Below are 17,406 nucleotides of genomic sequence, written 5' to 3' on the forward strand. Positions count from 1 at the left end.
TCCTTATGGTATTGAGTCCATGATTTGTTAATTGTTTTTAACTTAAAATCCATATTGTTACAAACACAAATAGAAGTAGCTTCTGAAAAAAAAAAAGCAGCAGCTTCTGGTATTAAAACACAATTAAAGTTCAATAGGAAAAATCAGAAAGTATTAGGTTGGAACCAAATAAATATATAGGTGTCTAGGATCATAACAGAAATTAAGCATTGTTATTTAGCTCTGAGATTCAAAGGAGATAAGACAAAGGGAACCAGTGACTTATATAATTCTCATAGTTTAACATAATTTTATCTGAAGGATTTTTTTTTCTTGCGCTGAATCCTAGGATTTTTTAAAATGTAGTTCTTTTAAGAAATAACAAGATAAAAAATGAGTTCAACCCCTGTTTGGTGGGAAACAGTGAAGTACCCTTCAAATGCCATTTCTTTCCCTCCCCTTAATAAAGGCCAAGCACACCCTTCTTATATTAGAAAAATATAAATTCTAAATAATAAATATGAAAAGTTGAAATAATCCTGACAAGTTTTTGAGAATAATTGTTGAAAATATTTATTTAGAAAACATGTTTAGTAGGAAAACAGCAAAAACAAAAGAAATACCACATTTCATATAAGCAATAGAATGCCATGCTGAGGTTAGTTCCACAATAAAAGCCATACTAATTTGTATGTGTGGCCAGGGATGGTGATGTGGAAAAAGGAAAGAGAACTGAGATAGTGGTAGAAGACAACTCTTTGCTTACTGCTTGCAAATCTTATTTGGAGAGGAATCTCTGGAAAACCATGAGTTAGGATAGTTCTAGTCTACTAGCATGCCAGAGGCAGAACCAACATAATCTCCTGAAATAAAGGATTTGTGTCATTTCTCTGGGTAGCTCCCTAAGGGGGTTTGGTTCCACCAATGAATAAAGTTCCTAATTCTACACTAAACTCATCTTTTGGGACATCAATCTCATCTCCTGCTTCTTCCCCAAGCTTCTTCCACCAAGGTGCTTGTATATGCTTCAGGGTGGTGAGATGGGCCTGCTTGGCCTTGGCTGCCACAGGCCTGGATCTACTCAGGAAGAGCTCAGGCTCTTTCCCTTCTGCCTCCTTCAGACTTGGTGCCTCTGTAGTAAACAGAAAATAAACAGGTGAGTAGAAGAGCTCTGTACCATACAAGTGGGAAACTATAGAGTTGGAACTCTGCTATAGTAGGCAGGGACAGGGTTCCAACTCTGAATCTATCATCACTGCTAGCTATAGATAGCATGTAACTATTCACAAGTTGTAGGTGTGGCTGGCAGCAACTGCCCACCCCCCATAATGTGTTTAAAATAAAAGAATAAAAAAAGATGTAGATTTTTTTAGATGATTTAAAGAACATGAATTTTTAACATATAGCAGAACCCCATTCCATATATGAGAAGCTCAGTTACAGCCACCTATCTATTGAAAAATACAAAACTTGGAAGTAATGGCACTAAATAGAGGACTCTGACCTTCTCTGCTCCATATATACCGAAAGTGTTTCACAGGTGGACTGAAACACTGTGGCTTCATGGATGAGATCTCTCACTAAATGTACCTGTGGTTGTGAGGAGCAGATTAATTTACTATTGTGAAAGCACTTCATTAAAAATTATAAAATGGCACGGTAACTACTGTCATCGTCTACTTCTAAAATATGATCAAAAGCTTTTAAGACTACACAATAGAATCTGGCTAGTAGGGCTCAGCATCTTTACAGTTAGTAACTGTTGTCTGAGTTGATACCTATGAAGGACAGTAAGGCTGGGAGAAGCAGCCAGAAAGGTTATGGGATCTGCACTATTTGAAAATATCATGTGCTGGCATGTTCTGGATCTAGAAATTTCTGAGGACAAGAGATAGGGTAATAAACCATTAAATGGTATTTTCCCTCTGAAGATTTTGGATGTCACAAAATCTTGCATAGGTTTTTCATTTTAGGAAACAAAAATGGAACGAGCACATACTCATTAACTGCTCAATGTTGGTGCTGATCTGAGCCATCAGAGCCTCCCTGTGCTGCTGGGCTCTCTCTTCTAGGGCCCTGCCCATAAGGTAGTGTTGCAGTTGTTCTTGAGCTTGTGAATGGAGCTCTCTGCTAGTCACATCTGACATCTGAGAGCTCTGGGAACAAAGAACAGAAAAAATTATCACAAGACACACACACACACACACACACACACACGTTTTGCCCAACCACTTAGATGAGATTCCAGAACGCTTAGCTGTCTCTCATCCCATCTATTGAATCTCATGATTGATTTCTACATTGTACTCTTGTGCAAGCATTAAATAGCCTTTTAAAAGCAGCTTTACATGAAAATTCAGGGGGTAGTTTCTTTCTGGTATGCTCCTACACATCACTTCCTCACACAATGGAATTTTGGGAGAAGAGTTAAGACTGAGAGACCACAGTGAAAACTACAGATGGTTCGGTAAAGATACTGGCCTGAAACAGGAGGAAGTAACAAGGCCAACCTCTTGTTCCAGACCCCACCTGACAGACTATGTTACTTTTTATCTCACCCCTACTCCTAAACTTATTTAAACCATAATATTATAATTGCTTCTGGTTTCAGAGATCAAGGGACAAAATCAGCCAAAGCACCAGATTCCTTTGGCCACACAGCTACTTTAAAGGGAAATGAATTAGTTTAGACAAGAATAATAAAATTTTAACTCTGAAGCTGATAAAGCTTCTGACACCATAGCTTCTCAAATATTCAATGGATCTGGTATGGGATGGAGTCCCATTCCAGCGAACACCTTACTTTTCAGCTACAGAATCTTAAACAGCAGCACTAGAGTATGGCTAAAGCAGTACTTTTTTTTAAACAGGAGCATGCATCAAAATCATACATAATGCATTAAAAAAGAGAGAGCTCAAACACCTAAATGTAAGAGATAAAACTATAAAACTCTTAGAAGAAAAGATAGGGGAAAAGCTTCATGACATTAGGTTTGGCCATTTCTTTGACTATGACACCAAAGTCACAGATACAACAACAACAACAAATAGGCAAGTTGAACTTCCATCAAAATTAAAAATTTCTGTGCCTCAGAGGGTATTATGAACAGAGTAAAAGGGTAACACACACAATGGGAGAAAATATTTGCAAATCCCATATCTGATAAAAGATTAATATCCAGAATATATAGATAACTCCTAAAACTCAACAATCAAAAAACCCAAACAACCTGATTAAAAAATGGGCAAAGAACTTGAATGGACATTTCTCCAAAGAAGGTAATACACTGTATGTTAACTAAATTGAATGTAAATTAAAAAAGAAGATATTCAAATGGCCAACAAAAGATGCTCAAAATCACTAATCATTAGGGAACTACAAATCCATTCACAGTGATATAAAACTACACACCCCTTAGGATGTGAAAATAACAAAAGGCAAGGAGGTGGAGAAATTGAAACCCCTGTGCACTGCTGGTGGGAATAAAATGGAATATTATGCAGCCATCAAAATGAAATCTTGCCATTTGCAATGACATGGATGGAACTAGAGGGTATTACGCTAAGCAAAATAAGTCAATCAGAGAAAGACAGTTATCATATGATCTCACTGATATGTGGAATTTGAGAAACACAGCAGAGGATCATAAGGGAAGAGAGGAAAATATGAAACACGATGAAACCAGAGAGGGAGACAAACCATGAAAGACTCTTAATTTCAGGAAACAAACTGAGGGTTGCTGGAGTTGGAGGGGGGTGGGAGGGATGGGGTAGCTGGGTGATGGACACTGGGAAGGGTATGTGTTGTGGTGAGTGCTGTGTGTTGTGTAAGACTGATGAACCACAGACCCACCCCTGAAACATTATATATTAATTAAAAAAAAGAGGAAAAAAAACCTGCTGGGATTTTGATTGTACTAGATGACATCCTGTCTTGTTCCCGATTTTAGGAAAGAAGCATCCAGTCTTTCATCATTGTCAGCTATAGATATTTTTTATGACATGGAAGAAGTTTCCTTCTATTTCTGCTTTGCTGAGACTTTTTTTTGCATGTATTTATATGATACTGTTTTTCTTAGTCTGTTAATATGGTGAATTACATTAACTGATTTTCAAAGGTACAAATGGTCCTATCAATGGTCATATGATATGGTCATATTGGTTTTTCATTTCCCCATCACTTTCTTTATGTTTCCTCTTTTCTGCCTTCTTTTTGATTAATCAACTATATCTTATTATTCTATTTCATCTCCTTTATAGATTTATTAGCTATACCTTTTTTGTTTTTTAGTTACACTGGTAGCTTTAGGATTCATAGTATACATTTTTAACTTATCAATCTATTTTCAAATAATATCATCTCACTTCATATATAGAAAAAACCTTTCCATAGTATACATCTATTTCATTCCTTCTGGCTTTTATACTATTGTTGCTAAGCACTGTATTTTTTTTTTTTAAGATTTTATTTATTTATTTGACAGAGAGAGACACAGCGAGATAGGGAACACAAGCAGGGAGAGTGGGAGAGGGAGAAACAGGCTTCTCGTGGAGCAGAGAGCCCGACGCGGGGCTGGATCCCAGGACCCTGGGATCATGACCTGAGCCGATGGCAGATGCTTAATGACTGAGCCACCCAGGCGCCCCACTAAGCACTGTATTTTTATATATGTTACAAACATCATTAAACAATGCTATTATTTTTGTTTCCAACAAGGACTAAACTAAAATTAACTGTTTTTGAAAATGAAGTTTAACTGAAATATAGCCACACGTATTTGTTTACATATTATCTAACGCTTTAATCTACAACTGCAGAGATGTGTAATTGCAATAAAGCTTATAACGTCTACAAAACTGAAAATATTTACTCTCTAGTACGCATTACAAAACACTTGATGATATTTTGATTTAAAGAATCAATTATATTTTATAAAGATTTAAATGATGAGGAAAAAGTCATATATTTACCCATGTTGTTACCATTTCCAGTGTTCTTAATTTCTTTATGTAGAGTTGGGACATCTTGTGTCATCATTTTCCTAATATCATTTTTGAGAAAAATCTTAAATCCTTTACGACTTAAAGGATATAACATTTCTGGTAGTGTGAGTATGCTGGTGACATAGTAGTTCATTGGTATGTCTGAAAAAGTTATTTTGTCTTCGTTGTTAAAATAATTTTTCAAGGTAAAGCATTCTGCATTGACAGATTTTTTTCCTTTAAAACTTTAAAGATGTCTTCCTACCTGCATTGTTCCTGCTGAGAAATATGTCATTTCTATCTCTGTCTTTATATGTTTTTATTTTTCTATTTTTAAGATTTTTACTTTATTACTGATTTGAGGAATCTGGTTATCATATGCCTTGGCATAGGGTTTTTTTCATATGCCTGTACCTTCATTGGACTTGGGGGTAAATTTATAGTTTGGAAAGTTTTTGGGCATTATTTTTTCTCCCCATCTTCTTCAGAAACTCCAATTACTCATTTATTTGGCCACCTGAAGTCTCATAGGTCACTAATGTTTTTTTCAATTAAAACATTTTTTTCTCTTTGTGTCTCATTTTATACAGTATACACTGCTATGCCTTCGACTGTATTAGTATTTTATGCATCAATGTCTAATTTGCTACTAATGATCTAGCGCATTTTTCATACCAAACACTGAAATTTTCATCTCTGGAAGTCTGATTTGGGTATTTTTGATATCTTCCACATCCCTACTTAAAATTTCAATATATGAACAATGTCCTCTGTTATTCTAACACCTGTGTAGTCTCTAGATTGGTTTAAGTATCTTCCTCATCATGGGTCATGTCTTCCTGCCTCTATATACCCATGTTAATCTTTAATTGGCTGCAAGACATTGTAACTTTTACCTTGTTGAGTATTTTTCTGGGATGTGGTTAAATTACATAAAAATTTTTTTTATCTTTTTTGCTCTTGCTTTTATGATTTGTTTAGCAAAATGCATCAGTCCACACTATTTACTTTCTACTACTAAGGCAAGACCTTCCTAAGTACTCTTTCTGATACCCTGTGAATTAAGTTTTTCCAGTCTGTTTGATGGGAGCATGTACTATTCCTGGACCTGTGTTGAGTACCAGGCACTGTTCCCTCTTATCTTTGAAGACAACTGTTTCCTTGGTCTTGAGTAGTTTCCTTATATATATGTGCTAATCAGACTCCTGAAATATACTCAAGGGGAATATTATGCAGATATCTGGGGTATTCTTTGTATATCTTTTTACTTTGTACTCTGTCCTATGAAATCTAGCTGCTTTGTTCTCCTCAGACTCTCAGTTCTATCTCCTCAGCACGGGGACCCCAAAGGGTTCCTCCTCTTTCCTCCTCCTTGTGCTGTAACCTAGAAACTCTCTCAGGGCAATAAGCTAGGGCCATGATAGGGCTCACTTTGTTCCCTCTCAAGAATTACTAACCTTCTTTGTTTGATGTCCATGGTCTTGAAAACTGTTGTTTCATGTATTTTATCCTTTTTTGTTTCCCATTTGTTTCAGGCAGGAAGTAAATCCAGTCCCTTTTACTCCATCTTGCCTCCCAGGAATTACTAACCTTCATTGTCTGATTTCCATGATCTTGAAAACCATTGTTTCATGTATTTTATCTTTTTCCCCTCCAGTTGTTTCAGGCAGGAAGTAAATTCAGTCTCTGTTACTCCATATTGGTTAGAAGCAGAAGTCAGAACTTTTTTCTATTGTCTACCTCTATGTGGTAACCACAGAGGGCCTGACTTATAAGGGCAGGCTTGTCATCTTCTTTTACTTCACAGGCTTACATTAGTTTGTGGGTTTAAATTCAGATTAGTAGGAGGGAAACGTAGGAGGGAAACGTAGGAGGCCTTACTCAGGCCTCCTCAATTGGACCTTGTTGTTCAATTCTGCTTTTACCAATGCTCTGTGTTCCAGTGCTTATCTATCAGATACATGTTTAGCTATAATATATTAGTACTCTAATTTCCATTTATAGAGGTTTTTTTTCTGGGTTTTTTTTTTGAGGGGGGTTGTTTGTTTGCATAAAGCTCTTTAGTTTTGGGAGCTCTGCAAGAATGAAACAGTGAATGACAGGACTACCTAACATTACTCTTAAACTCTAACATTAGTGACCCAGAACCTTCAGATTTTAGGAGACAGAGTCAGAGAAAAGTGTATGTGGAGAGGCAGGGCCAGGGAGGAGGGAGAGAGAGAATCCAGAGACAAACAGTAGAAGTACGAGAAAATGGATGTGAAAAGTACCAAATGGCACTTGAGGGTTTAGTTCAAATGAGGGCAGTAAGAATTCCGATTGGCTGAAATGTATAAACTCCCAACTTTCCCCTAAAATTAATGAAGTATGGAAGTATGGAAAAAGCATCAAGAGAAAAGTGGAGATGACTGGCAGAAATACAGGTTATTAAAATTAATGATGGGGTGGTGGGTTACTCTAAAAGCTGAAAGGAAAATGATCTTCAAAGACATATAGGAGTATAAGGTCAAGAACTCAGAAGGGAAGGGTGCCTGGGTGGTACAGTTGGTTAAGCATCCGACTCTTGATTTTGCTCAGGTCATGATCTCAGGCTTGTGAGATCAAGCCCCATGTAGGGCTCTGCATTCAGCAAGGAATCTGCTTCTCTCCCTCTCCCTCTGCCCACACCCCAACACCCCTCATGCACTCTCTCTATTAAATAGATGACTAAATCTTAAAAAAAAAAAAAAAGAACTCAGAAGGGAGAAGCAAATAACACCGGATCTGTAGTACTGTGATCATAGAAAGTAAAAGATATGGACATTTCTATTGGGAGAAATGTGTTAGCAGTATTACAGTGATAAAATCATAAGAGGCAAATAGTCAAATGCTTTATAATATTAGCTCCTGGGGTTTCATCAATGGCTTCATCAATAGCAGGTATCAGTTCTCACATGTACGTATTATCTGTTTAGGTATACATGTTAACAATGAATATTTACTGATTGCAAGCTATATATATTCTTTGTGGAAGCTTCAAAACAGTCAATAGTTTTACATACTATTGGAAAAAAGCAATGACCATGTCTTGCTGATACACTATGGGAAATAACAGATTTGAAGCAGTCTCCTTACCTATTGACTATACTGTGGCCCATATAATTATAAGATTCCAAATCTCGTAACTCTATGGTAAAGCCACTGTATTACTTTATATCAATAGTAAACGCACAAACACGAGTATCATGCACTGGAAAAATGTAACACTGATATCATGGCACAGAAGCCTGCATACCGGATGTCTTCTGAGATAGTCATCCACTTGTTGCTTCAGTTCAACTCTGCGTGCATCAGTGAGATCTTGAAGTCCTTGCCAAGGAGCAAATAGCTTCTTTTTCTTACGACACTTCTCTAGGAATTTAAGAGTCTGGTGCAAAAAAAAATTTGTGATTTTTCATTCCTGACCCACAGAACTATTTTCTTCTATAACATACGGTAGCAACAACATTATAACAGTTGTTAACTCTGAGTGTGCATGGGGAGAGGGATGGGATTATGATGGGAGTGAGGGAGGACAATGAATTTTAATGATATTCTTCTGTAGTGTTTTAATATTTTATAAGGATATATTCATGTATTGTTTGTATGGAAAGCAAAAAAGAGGAAAAAATAGGAAGTGAGTTCTTTTCTCAATTCTAGTCCCTTATAAACTGTATGATTTGGGGCATAGTATAGTAAGCAATAAAGAGGAAAAAAATTGGAAATAAGTTGTCTCAATACTAGTCCCTTATAAACTGTATGATTTTGGGCAAGTCACTTGATCTCCACAGGATGGATTTTATGTCTATGGAAACACAAACCCCAATTCTACTTAGACTAGAAAAATGTAAGGATCAAAGGGACAGTTTGTAAGAAAAAGCTTGGCAAATGAGAAAATATTATAAAATTGTAAAGTATGGGACAACTGATGAAAGTAGTTTCTGAATGTTTTTCCTCATGTCCTTCAGAAAGAATTCCTAATAAAAGAAGTCTTAAAATAGGCAAGATTTAGAGAAAATGTGAAATTATTCTGCCATTTTTTTTCACTCTTCTCCCTTCCTTGTAGCTTTTATTTTCATCAGTTATATTTCACATTGCTTTAAGGAAAAGGTTGGCAAATTATGGCCCACAGACCAAATTCAGCCTGCTGCCTGTTTTCATATGGCTTAAGAGTTAAGAATGGTTTTGTACTGCTATACGGTTGAAAAGTTCAAAAAGGAAATGAATATACTGTGACGTGAAAATTATATGAAATTCAAAATTCAGTGTCTACAAGTAACATATTATTAATGTGTCATGCTTGTGTATTGCCTACAGTTTCCTTTGTGCTACAACCATAGAGCTGAATAGTTGCAACAGACTGCATGGCTCACAAAGTGTAAAATATTTTACTTTTCAGCACGTTCCAGAAAAAAATTTGTTGATATAATTCTATTGTTTAAAGTGTCAGTTTTGTAAGAATTATTACCAAAAAACCCTAGAGTTCTCTGCCCCCTCCCTCAAAGACAACAACTTTAACTCTTTCAGGTTTTTCTTTTGACATTTCTGTCCATCTACTTTTCTGTCATTTTTCAGGTATAGGTATTATCTATTGACTTTCTTGTATGAAGAAAGTCATACAAGACTCTCTTTCACTGCTTGCCCTCCCACATACTTTCCATATCCCCAAACATCCAGTATTATTACAAATTTAGTTAAATCAATGTTCAGTGTTTACATAATTATGACTACATAAAGGCCATTCAAGTTTGAACCATATCACATGATTTACTTTTCCTTTTTTGCACATTTTTTATTTTCTCTAGAATTAATAAGGCTGTGGTTTTCCTGTGCTTACTTTTCTATGCACTTATCACTGATTATGTATCTAAACTTTCCTAACGCTTACATATTAAAATATATCAGGCATTCTATCAAATTTATTTTGTTGGACATACATCTTCTGGAGCTTTCTGACCTGCTCATCTCTGTATTGACTGCTCTTTATGCCTGATGCATAGGTATCATCCTGAGATCTCCATTCACCATCATCTTGGTGACTCCTTTTCATCTTTCCTTTGCATTTTCCTATATTCCACATTGTCTTTTTTTCTTGGGTTACTTCTTTGTTTTAAAGACTTTGTGATGCATGAAAATGTCTTTAGTCTACGCTTACCTTAAACCAGTGGTGTGGTTGCATGTAGAATTCTAGTTGGAAATCATCTCCCTCAAATATGTAACAGCCTTACTTCAATACATTTTAGCTTCCAAAGTTGCTACTAAGAAGTATATGTGTCCCCAGTGCATTTCATAGTAATGTAAAATAAATGTGGGTGTGTTTCTATCCTTGTATTAAACATTTAGTCAATCCTTTTAACCTAAAACTCGTAACATTCAGTTCTGGGAAATCTTGAATTATTTGATTTCCTCTCCTCAGGTTTTTTTCTGTTCGTTTCATATGTTTGAATGTTTGACCTCCTGGACTGGTTATCTTTTCTTTTTGCCCTGCTCTCTAGATTTCCCCAACTTTTTTTCCCTAGCCCTTTTATTATGTCTTTCTTTTTTTTTCTGCCAATGTTTATTCTATTTGTTCCCTTTTATATAGCATATTGGTTTTATTTCATGCATTATCTTCTCTTAGCTCTGAGGAAATAATAGATTTTGTAAAAGTTTTCTCATCCCTGCAATGTATCTATTTCCACCAAGTAGCTTTATTCTGTTTCTTCTGGCCTCAGCTTTTCTCAGATACCCAATGATACTTTGAGCTAATATTTAAGAGTAAGCTCTAAGGAGGTGTTTAGAAATTCTGGGCAGGTGGGTAGGGTTTATCTACCATACTTCAATACAAAACTACTGAACTGAGCTGTTTCTTTCAAGTACTCCATTGTGAGTATACTTGTAACTTTTCTCAGATTTCTCAAAGAAAATACTCTCAATCTACTGTTTGCAGGAGATAAGCTTGGCTGACAGCACACTGGGACCTAAGGGGTGGGGGGAACAGGGCTGGAGGTCTTCTCACTCAGTTTATAAAATTTCCCTAATACCCCTATTTTAGTATCTAATGGAGCCTTCAACTGTGCTTGCATCTTCCTGTTGAGAGACCCACTCCTTTCCTCATATTCTTCCCTTTACTTGATTCTTCTTCCTTGCTTCTCCTTCTCTCTCTCCTCTACCTCCTGCTTTTATTTAGCACCACCCTCAGCTTATCACGCTATGCTGGGAACTTCAGAATTAAGGTACCAGTACAGAAGAATCTCTGTCCCTAGATCAAAAAAGCCCACCTTGACCTTTTCTTCATTCTTTGTCATTTCAGAACTCTCTGAAATTATATTTCTCTCCCCGTTTTTTATTTTCTCACCTGCTAATGGTTTGTTTTACTAAGTGTTTTTGTGGTCAGTCTGTGATGGATATGTATAACAGTACTATAATACTTTCCTGCTATAATCAAGTAGCAAGAATTGCCATCATTCTGGCCCTAGAGACTAGACACCAGCAACGATCACCTTCCTTCTGAGTTTAAGATATGAGAAACCAAGAGAAGAAAATTCTGAAGAATTAAAAGGGAAAATGCAGCTAACTCCTCAAATCTAATTTCAACACTATGCCACTACAGAGAACTCCAAGTTGTCTATGTTAAGGATGTGTAATTTGAAATTAGCAAGTTTACACTGGGTTTTTTTTCAATTTCTAGCTACATGAGAAACAATGCCTTTGCTTTTGTACAAAATAAGGGAGGGAGAAAGGTAAACAACAGTTCTGGTCTTTCTTCCAGTTCTGGCCTTTTCCTGCCAAAAATACTAAAAACCAGTTCCTTCTAAGGGACAAATTCAATGAAATGATATTCCTACTACTTTCAGTGAAACTAATGAATTATTCCTTTTTCTTTTTTACCAAGATCAATTGCAGTGCTAATAGAAATATAATGGAAGTCACGTGTAATTTTAAATTTTCTAGTAGCCATATAAAAAAAGCAAAAACAGGTGAAATTAGTATTTTGCATATACTGGGTTATGTAAATATATTATAACTCAATATATGTAAATATATGTAAGTTTTTCAACATGTATGTTATATGTAAAAATTATTAATGAAGTATTTTACACTCTCATATTAAGTCTTCAAAATGTGGTGGGCATTTCACACTTACAGTAATCACATTTTAATTTCGACTAGCTACATGTCAAGTACTCAAGTAGTCACATATGGTTAGTGGGTACTGTATTAGACACAGTCTACATGCAGGTCTACAGTATGTCTTAGAAAAGGATGCTTCAAGATGTAGCAAAATGTATCATTTACTGACCACTGATTGCCCTATTCTAATTTTCTCTACTATTTTCATTTCTCTTCCCTCTCTATACTTCATAACTTTTCTGTCTCTTTTCCCTCTTTGAAAGGAATCCTCTTCTTACCTTTCTACTTTTATCTAGCTTTGCTTTGACTTCATTATTTTTAGTAGTGAGTTGCAAAGACCAAAAACATGATCTTGACCCATCCCTTTTTGTTCTTACAATGGAGACCCATTTTCCTTTTGGGTGGGGGAGATAGGAGGTAGATGTAACTAATCTTTTTCCTCTTATGCCAAAGAAAAGTGTGAAAGCCAAAATAACTTTGCCTTCATAGCCCTCAGATATCTTCCTATAAAGACCTCTGTGCTTTAAGGAATGGTGGACAAACTGGGGTATCTCACTTTAGAGTAGAGGACACTTTTATAAAATTTTGGGCTTATCTAAATAGGCAAGTTAGTAATTCAATTTAATAAGGGCCCAGTTGATCCTCTGACAGGGGAGAGTTTAAAAAAGGAGGTAGCCATGAGATAAAGGTATTAGAAAGGACCTAAGGGTTCCTCTAAAAGAAGTATGTCCAACACTGATATCCACGGGTTAATTCTTAGATGGCCCTGTTTAGCAGAGGGTAAAATGCAGGTATAGGTGTGGTTTGGTGATGGTACAGGATTGTTTGTTGTACATATAGCCTGACATCACCAGAAAAGCCTGAGGAAGAAGGATGCAGCAGACAAATCTTCCTATTTCTGTAGTACTTACTCTATCCTATTTTTGAGTGGTTTTTAATAATCTTTGTAAAACGTTAATCACAGAAAATTAACAAAGAGACTACTCAAAATCTATCACTGTGAAATACTGAAATTAACCCAAAGTTCAACAATAAAGGACTATAAAATGCTATAGGACCTAAAATCCTAATATGAAAGTTAACAGGTATAAGTGAATAAGAGATGTTAGGAAAATTGGTCATTAAATGAAATAAATAGCCTTGTTTGCTATGCTTTTCCAAGGCAATAAATATTACTAAATCCCAGGAAAATTATTATTTAAGAACACCATTCTATAATTCAAGAATTATAGTGATCCAGTTATATCGAATATATTATGTGTACATTAAAAAAATAAACTATGATGTGCTGAACCAGTACAGGCTTTGCAATTTCCAAAATACTTTTCCATAAATTGGGTCATCTCATTTACATAACAACTGAGTGGAAAAGGTAGGGTAAACATCCATTCATAAAACAAGCACATGCTGAGAGCTGACAATAGATAAGACTTAGTTCCTTATCCCTGAGGAAGTCACAGCCCAAGAAAGAAAGAAAGAAAAAAAATCAACAAATTACACTGCAGTATGATAAATGATGTACAAGGTTCTATGGAAGTACTAAGGACTGAGTGTCTAAATCAGTTTGTCCATTGTTAAGGAGGTTCTTATTTTATAGAGAAAGAAACTAAGACTCAGAAAAGCTAAGTGACTAGACCAAGACTTTACAGCAGGTATATACAAGGTCAGGTTTGAATCCATGTTTTTGTACTTCCTAATCCAGTAATCTTTTTACTATATTAGACTCACTGCTCTCTGAAGTATGACAGCTGCTTTATACTCCGTGAGAGATGGCCTCTGTTGGCGAAAATTTTTCCTTTCCCTGTACCCTCTCCAGTGTTTCTGGATAATCAATGCTGATTTCTCTTCTATTTCCCGATTATATTTTTCCACCTGACCTAAAAAGATGACAGACACTATTACAACATACTCAACTGCTATGCTTTCTCAAGTTCTGGAATCAGGATAATGATATTAACAATCTTCAGTCTTTTTATTTGTTTCTTTAAATACTGTTCATTAATTTCCCCAAGTTTATTATTTTACAATGGTTCTAAGATAGCAGAAACAAAAAACTCCAAAAGCTTTCTCAGATTATGCACGTTCTTTAGAGAAAAAATTCATATAATTTTTTGTGGCAAAGGAATGAAAAAGGGTTAAAAATCCAATAGCAAGAATACTTAGAAAAAAGAATCACAAGTACATGGTTAGGAATTCAATCCATACCACCAGAGAGAAAAGGCAAGATGCATGTATGTTAACTACTCTGTGTACTTCCAAATTTCTCTTAAGTCTACAGATGACTACAGGTGACTTTCTTTTTACTTTCTGGTAGGTGTTGTAAGTGAGAGAGAAAACTCTAGGATGTCTCACAGATGGGAAATTGAGTATATTGCTGGTGCTATTACCTGAGATGGGGAATTCAGGGAAAGGAAATAGGTGGGGTAATGACTAGTTTTTGGGATGCCTGTGGATATCTAAGTAAAGCTTAGATAAGTAAAGATATCCAATAGGGAGCTGGCTACAGAGCTGTGCTGTCCTATATAGTAGACACTATCCACAAATGGCTACTTTAATTTAAATAAAGTAAATTTAAAAATTCATGTGCTTGTGTGCACTAGCGACATTTCAAGTACTCAATGGCCATGTCTAGCCAGTAGGAACCATATTTGACAGTGCAGATAAAGAACATTTCATTTTGTAAAAAGTGCTGGTTTAGGGGCGCCCAGGTGGCTCAGTTGGTTAAGTGTCTGCCTTCGGCTCAGGTCATGATCCCAGGGTCCTGGGACAGAGCCCCATATTGGGCTCCCTGCTCACCAGGGAGTCTGCTTCTCCTTCTTCCTCTGCCCCTCCCTCCTACTAGTGCATGTGCTCGCTCTCTCTCTCAAATAAATAAATAAAATCTTAAAAAAAAAAAAAGGAAGTGCTGGTTTAGAGCTTGGGAAGGTGAAGCTGCTAACAAGATTTGAGTGTGCTAAGCACTCAGTTGGTAGTTGAAGCTACAGTTATGGATAGGATACTGTAGGAAGAGCAACATTAAAGTAAGAGGTGAAGATGGAACCTTGGGAAACATCTATATTTAAGGGGAAAAAAAGAGAAATAAGAGGTTAGGTAAGAACAATGGAAATGAGTGGTAGGAGAGGAAGGGGAAGAACAAAAAAAAATCTTGAAACCATTCAGATTCCTAGACTGTAATATTAATTTCAGCTTAGTGTATCAAAAGTGGCAAGATGTCACAAGGTTTATGCTGGGATATGAGTAAAGTTCTGATTCCAAAATGTAGCAATCTAACTCCTTCCTTAAGGTCAAGGGGATTCTTTATGTCTCTGAAAGCTATCTTTAAGCATATATTTTTATGTTTCACTAATTTATCTGAAAGATAAGAAAACTAGTGGAGAGACTGCTCGGCATCAACTAATAGGCCTTAATCAAAAACAAAACAAAACAAAACAAAATAGTGACTTTTTTTTTTTTTGACTTGAAATTTAATAAGGTTTACCTGAGAAGGGAGAAACAGGAAAAAGGTCCAAATTAAAAGAAAAAAAATCATCAGGTAGCGGGAATCTGGTTCATTAAGATACTTTAAACATTTTTACACTTATAAAATTGACATTGCCACCCACCTGGATGAACGATTTCGAGCATACTCAGCCGTAATTCTCGGGACAATCTCATGGCTCTCTGTCTTTGAAGTTGCAACTGTAATCTGCGGTGCTCTTCTTCTTTCTGCTTATTTAGCTTTAGTAATATCTTGGTTCGTTTAGATCTGTGATAGAAACATTAAGTACCAAAAAAAAAAAAAAAAGAAACATTAAGTACCTTATACACAATTTTTTCGAAGTGATATACCCACTCAAGAAGTATATGAAAAGATGTTTAACCTCACTAGTAATTATATACATGCAGATCTGTTACAACAGTAACAAGTTGAAAACAAACTGTATGCCCCACAATAGGGAACCTGATAAATAAATTACTGGTTCATTCACTGGACAGGATTCTATGAACCATAAAAAAATAAAAAATTTAAAAAATATTTAGCAAATTGGGAAAATACCCAAATCTAATGTCAAGTGAAAATAAAATCAGGATATAGAAGCCATCCAAAGTGTGTTAAAAATATGTATTATGTACATAAAAAATTAAAAAATAATAAAATTTCAACAGTGATTTTTACTGCATAGTGATTATGAATGATTTTTTTCTTCATGTTTACCTATTTCTCAATTATGGACTAATAACCATTATTATTAGAACCAATTATGAAAATTTTCATGTGGCCACAAAAAATTATTTAACTGGCATTTGTGATTACCTGCTCTTATTCACCAAAATTTCTCCTTAGCCATTTCTACCTAGTTTTGATTGCTTCCTATATTACTATGTAAGGAGATCACAAGTATTAGTTTATAGTGAACATACTCAAAATGCTTTCAGATAGCCATAGAAAAGGAAACCAAAAAGGATAAAAAGAAAAGAGAAGAATACTTTATCTCTATAGACTTAATTTGCTTGTGTCTCACTCAAGAGCATTTGCTCTTAGATTCTTTTTTTTTTTTTTTAAGATTTTATTTATTTGACAGAGAGAGAGACAGCAAGAAAGGGAACACAAGCAGGGGGAGTGCGAGAGGGAGAAGCAGGCTTCCCGCCTAGCAGGGAGCCGGATGTGGGGCTCAATCCCAGGACCCTGGGATCATGACCCGAGCCGAAGGCAGATGCTAAACGGCTGAGCCCCTGCTCTTAGATTCTTTCCCCAGAATTAAACTACCAACAAATGAGGTACCTTGGCTATAGTTTTGTAGACAGGCAGACTTCAAAATGGTAGTTATAGAGGGTTATAATGATTTTTAATTGTTTCTTTTGGAAAAGGAAAAACAAGCATAAAGCAATTTAAAAAATCTTTTAAAACAGCAAAGGAGAACTCACAAAATTATTTCGATAAAATTTTGTGTGTGTATGGTTTTTGCTTTTTTTCTTAGTGTTTCCTAACTGCTACCAATTACAATTTAAGTGTTTTTTTGGCTTTACACTGTCAAGAGTTGAAGGTTTGCTTCAAAATATCTTTTTTACTCCATTGTGAAAGATAGAGAAGACCTCAAAGTGCAGGTGTGCCAAAGAAGGGGTTCTAGAGAGGCTATAGGGCTAGCCATATAGTTTCTAAGTGTCTCTTCCTCTTCCAAAGAGTTGGAAATGAAGTAAGTAAGGGGCCTTTATGTTCTCAAAGAATGACTGATGGAAACTTGCCTCTCCTATAGAACTCTCCCTGCAAAATTCTGGGAGGTATACAGCATATAAGTAAGGATGTTTTACCCTTTACCTACTTATGCAGGGTAA

General features: G+C 35.8%; 1 protein-coding gene across 3 annotated transcripts in view; it reads right to left on the bottom strand.

Moving 5' to 3' along the window:
• Positions 1 to 521: 521 nt before the first annotated feature.
• The window catches only part of IQCB1 (IQ motif containing B1), a 54,275-nt gene continuing 37,390 nt past the window's right edge, over positions 522 to 17,406 (bottom strand). For all 3 annotated transcript variants that reach the window (XM_064597336.1, XM_045902972.3, XM_045902973.3), the window contains 5 exons: positions 15,696 to 15,838; positions 13,822 to 13,970; positions 8,237 to 8,368; positions 1,979 to 2,135; positions 522 to 1,111 (listed from right to left, as the gene is read on the bottom strand). In XM_064597336.1, the coding sequence (XP_064453406.1) occupies positions 882 to 1,111; positions 1,979 to 2,135; positions 8,237 to 8,368; positions 13,822 to 13,970; positions 15,696 to 15,838 (811 nt within the window). In that variant the 3' untranslated portion in view covers positions 522 to 881. The remainder of the gene's footprint in view (positions 1,112 to 1,978; positions 2,136 to 8,236; positions 8,369 to 13,821; positions 13,971 to 15,695; positions 15,839 to 17,406) is intronic.

This window comes from Mirounga angustirostris, unplaced genomic scaffold, assembly GCF_029215605.1.
Source record: "Mirounga angustirostris isolate CCGP_5_RB_7025 unplaced genomic scaffold, mMirAng1.0.hap1 SCAF_1, whole genome shotgun sequence".
Lineage (NCBI taxonomy): Eukaryota > Metazoa > Chordata > Mammalia > Carnivora > Phocidae > Mirounga > Mirounga angustirostris.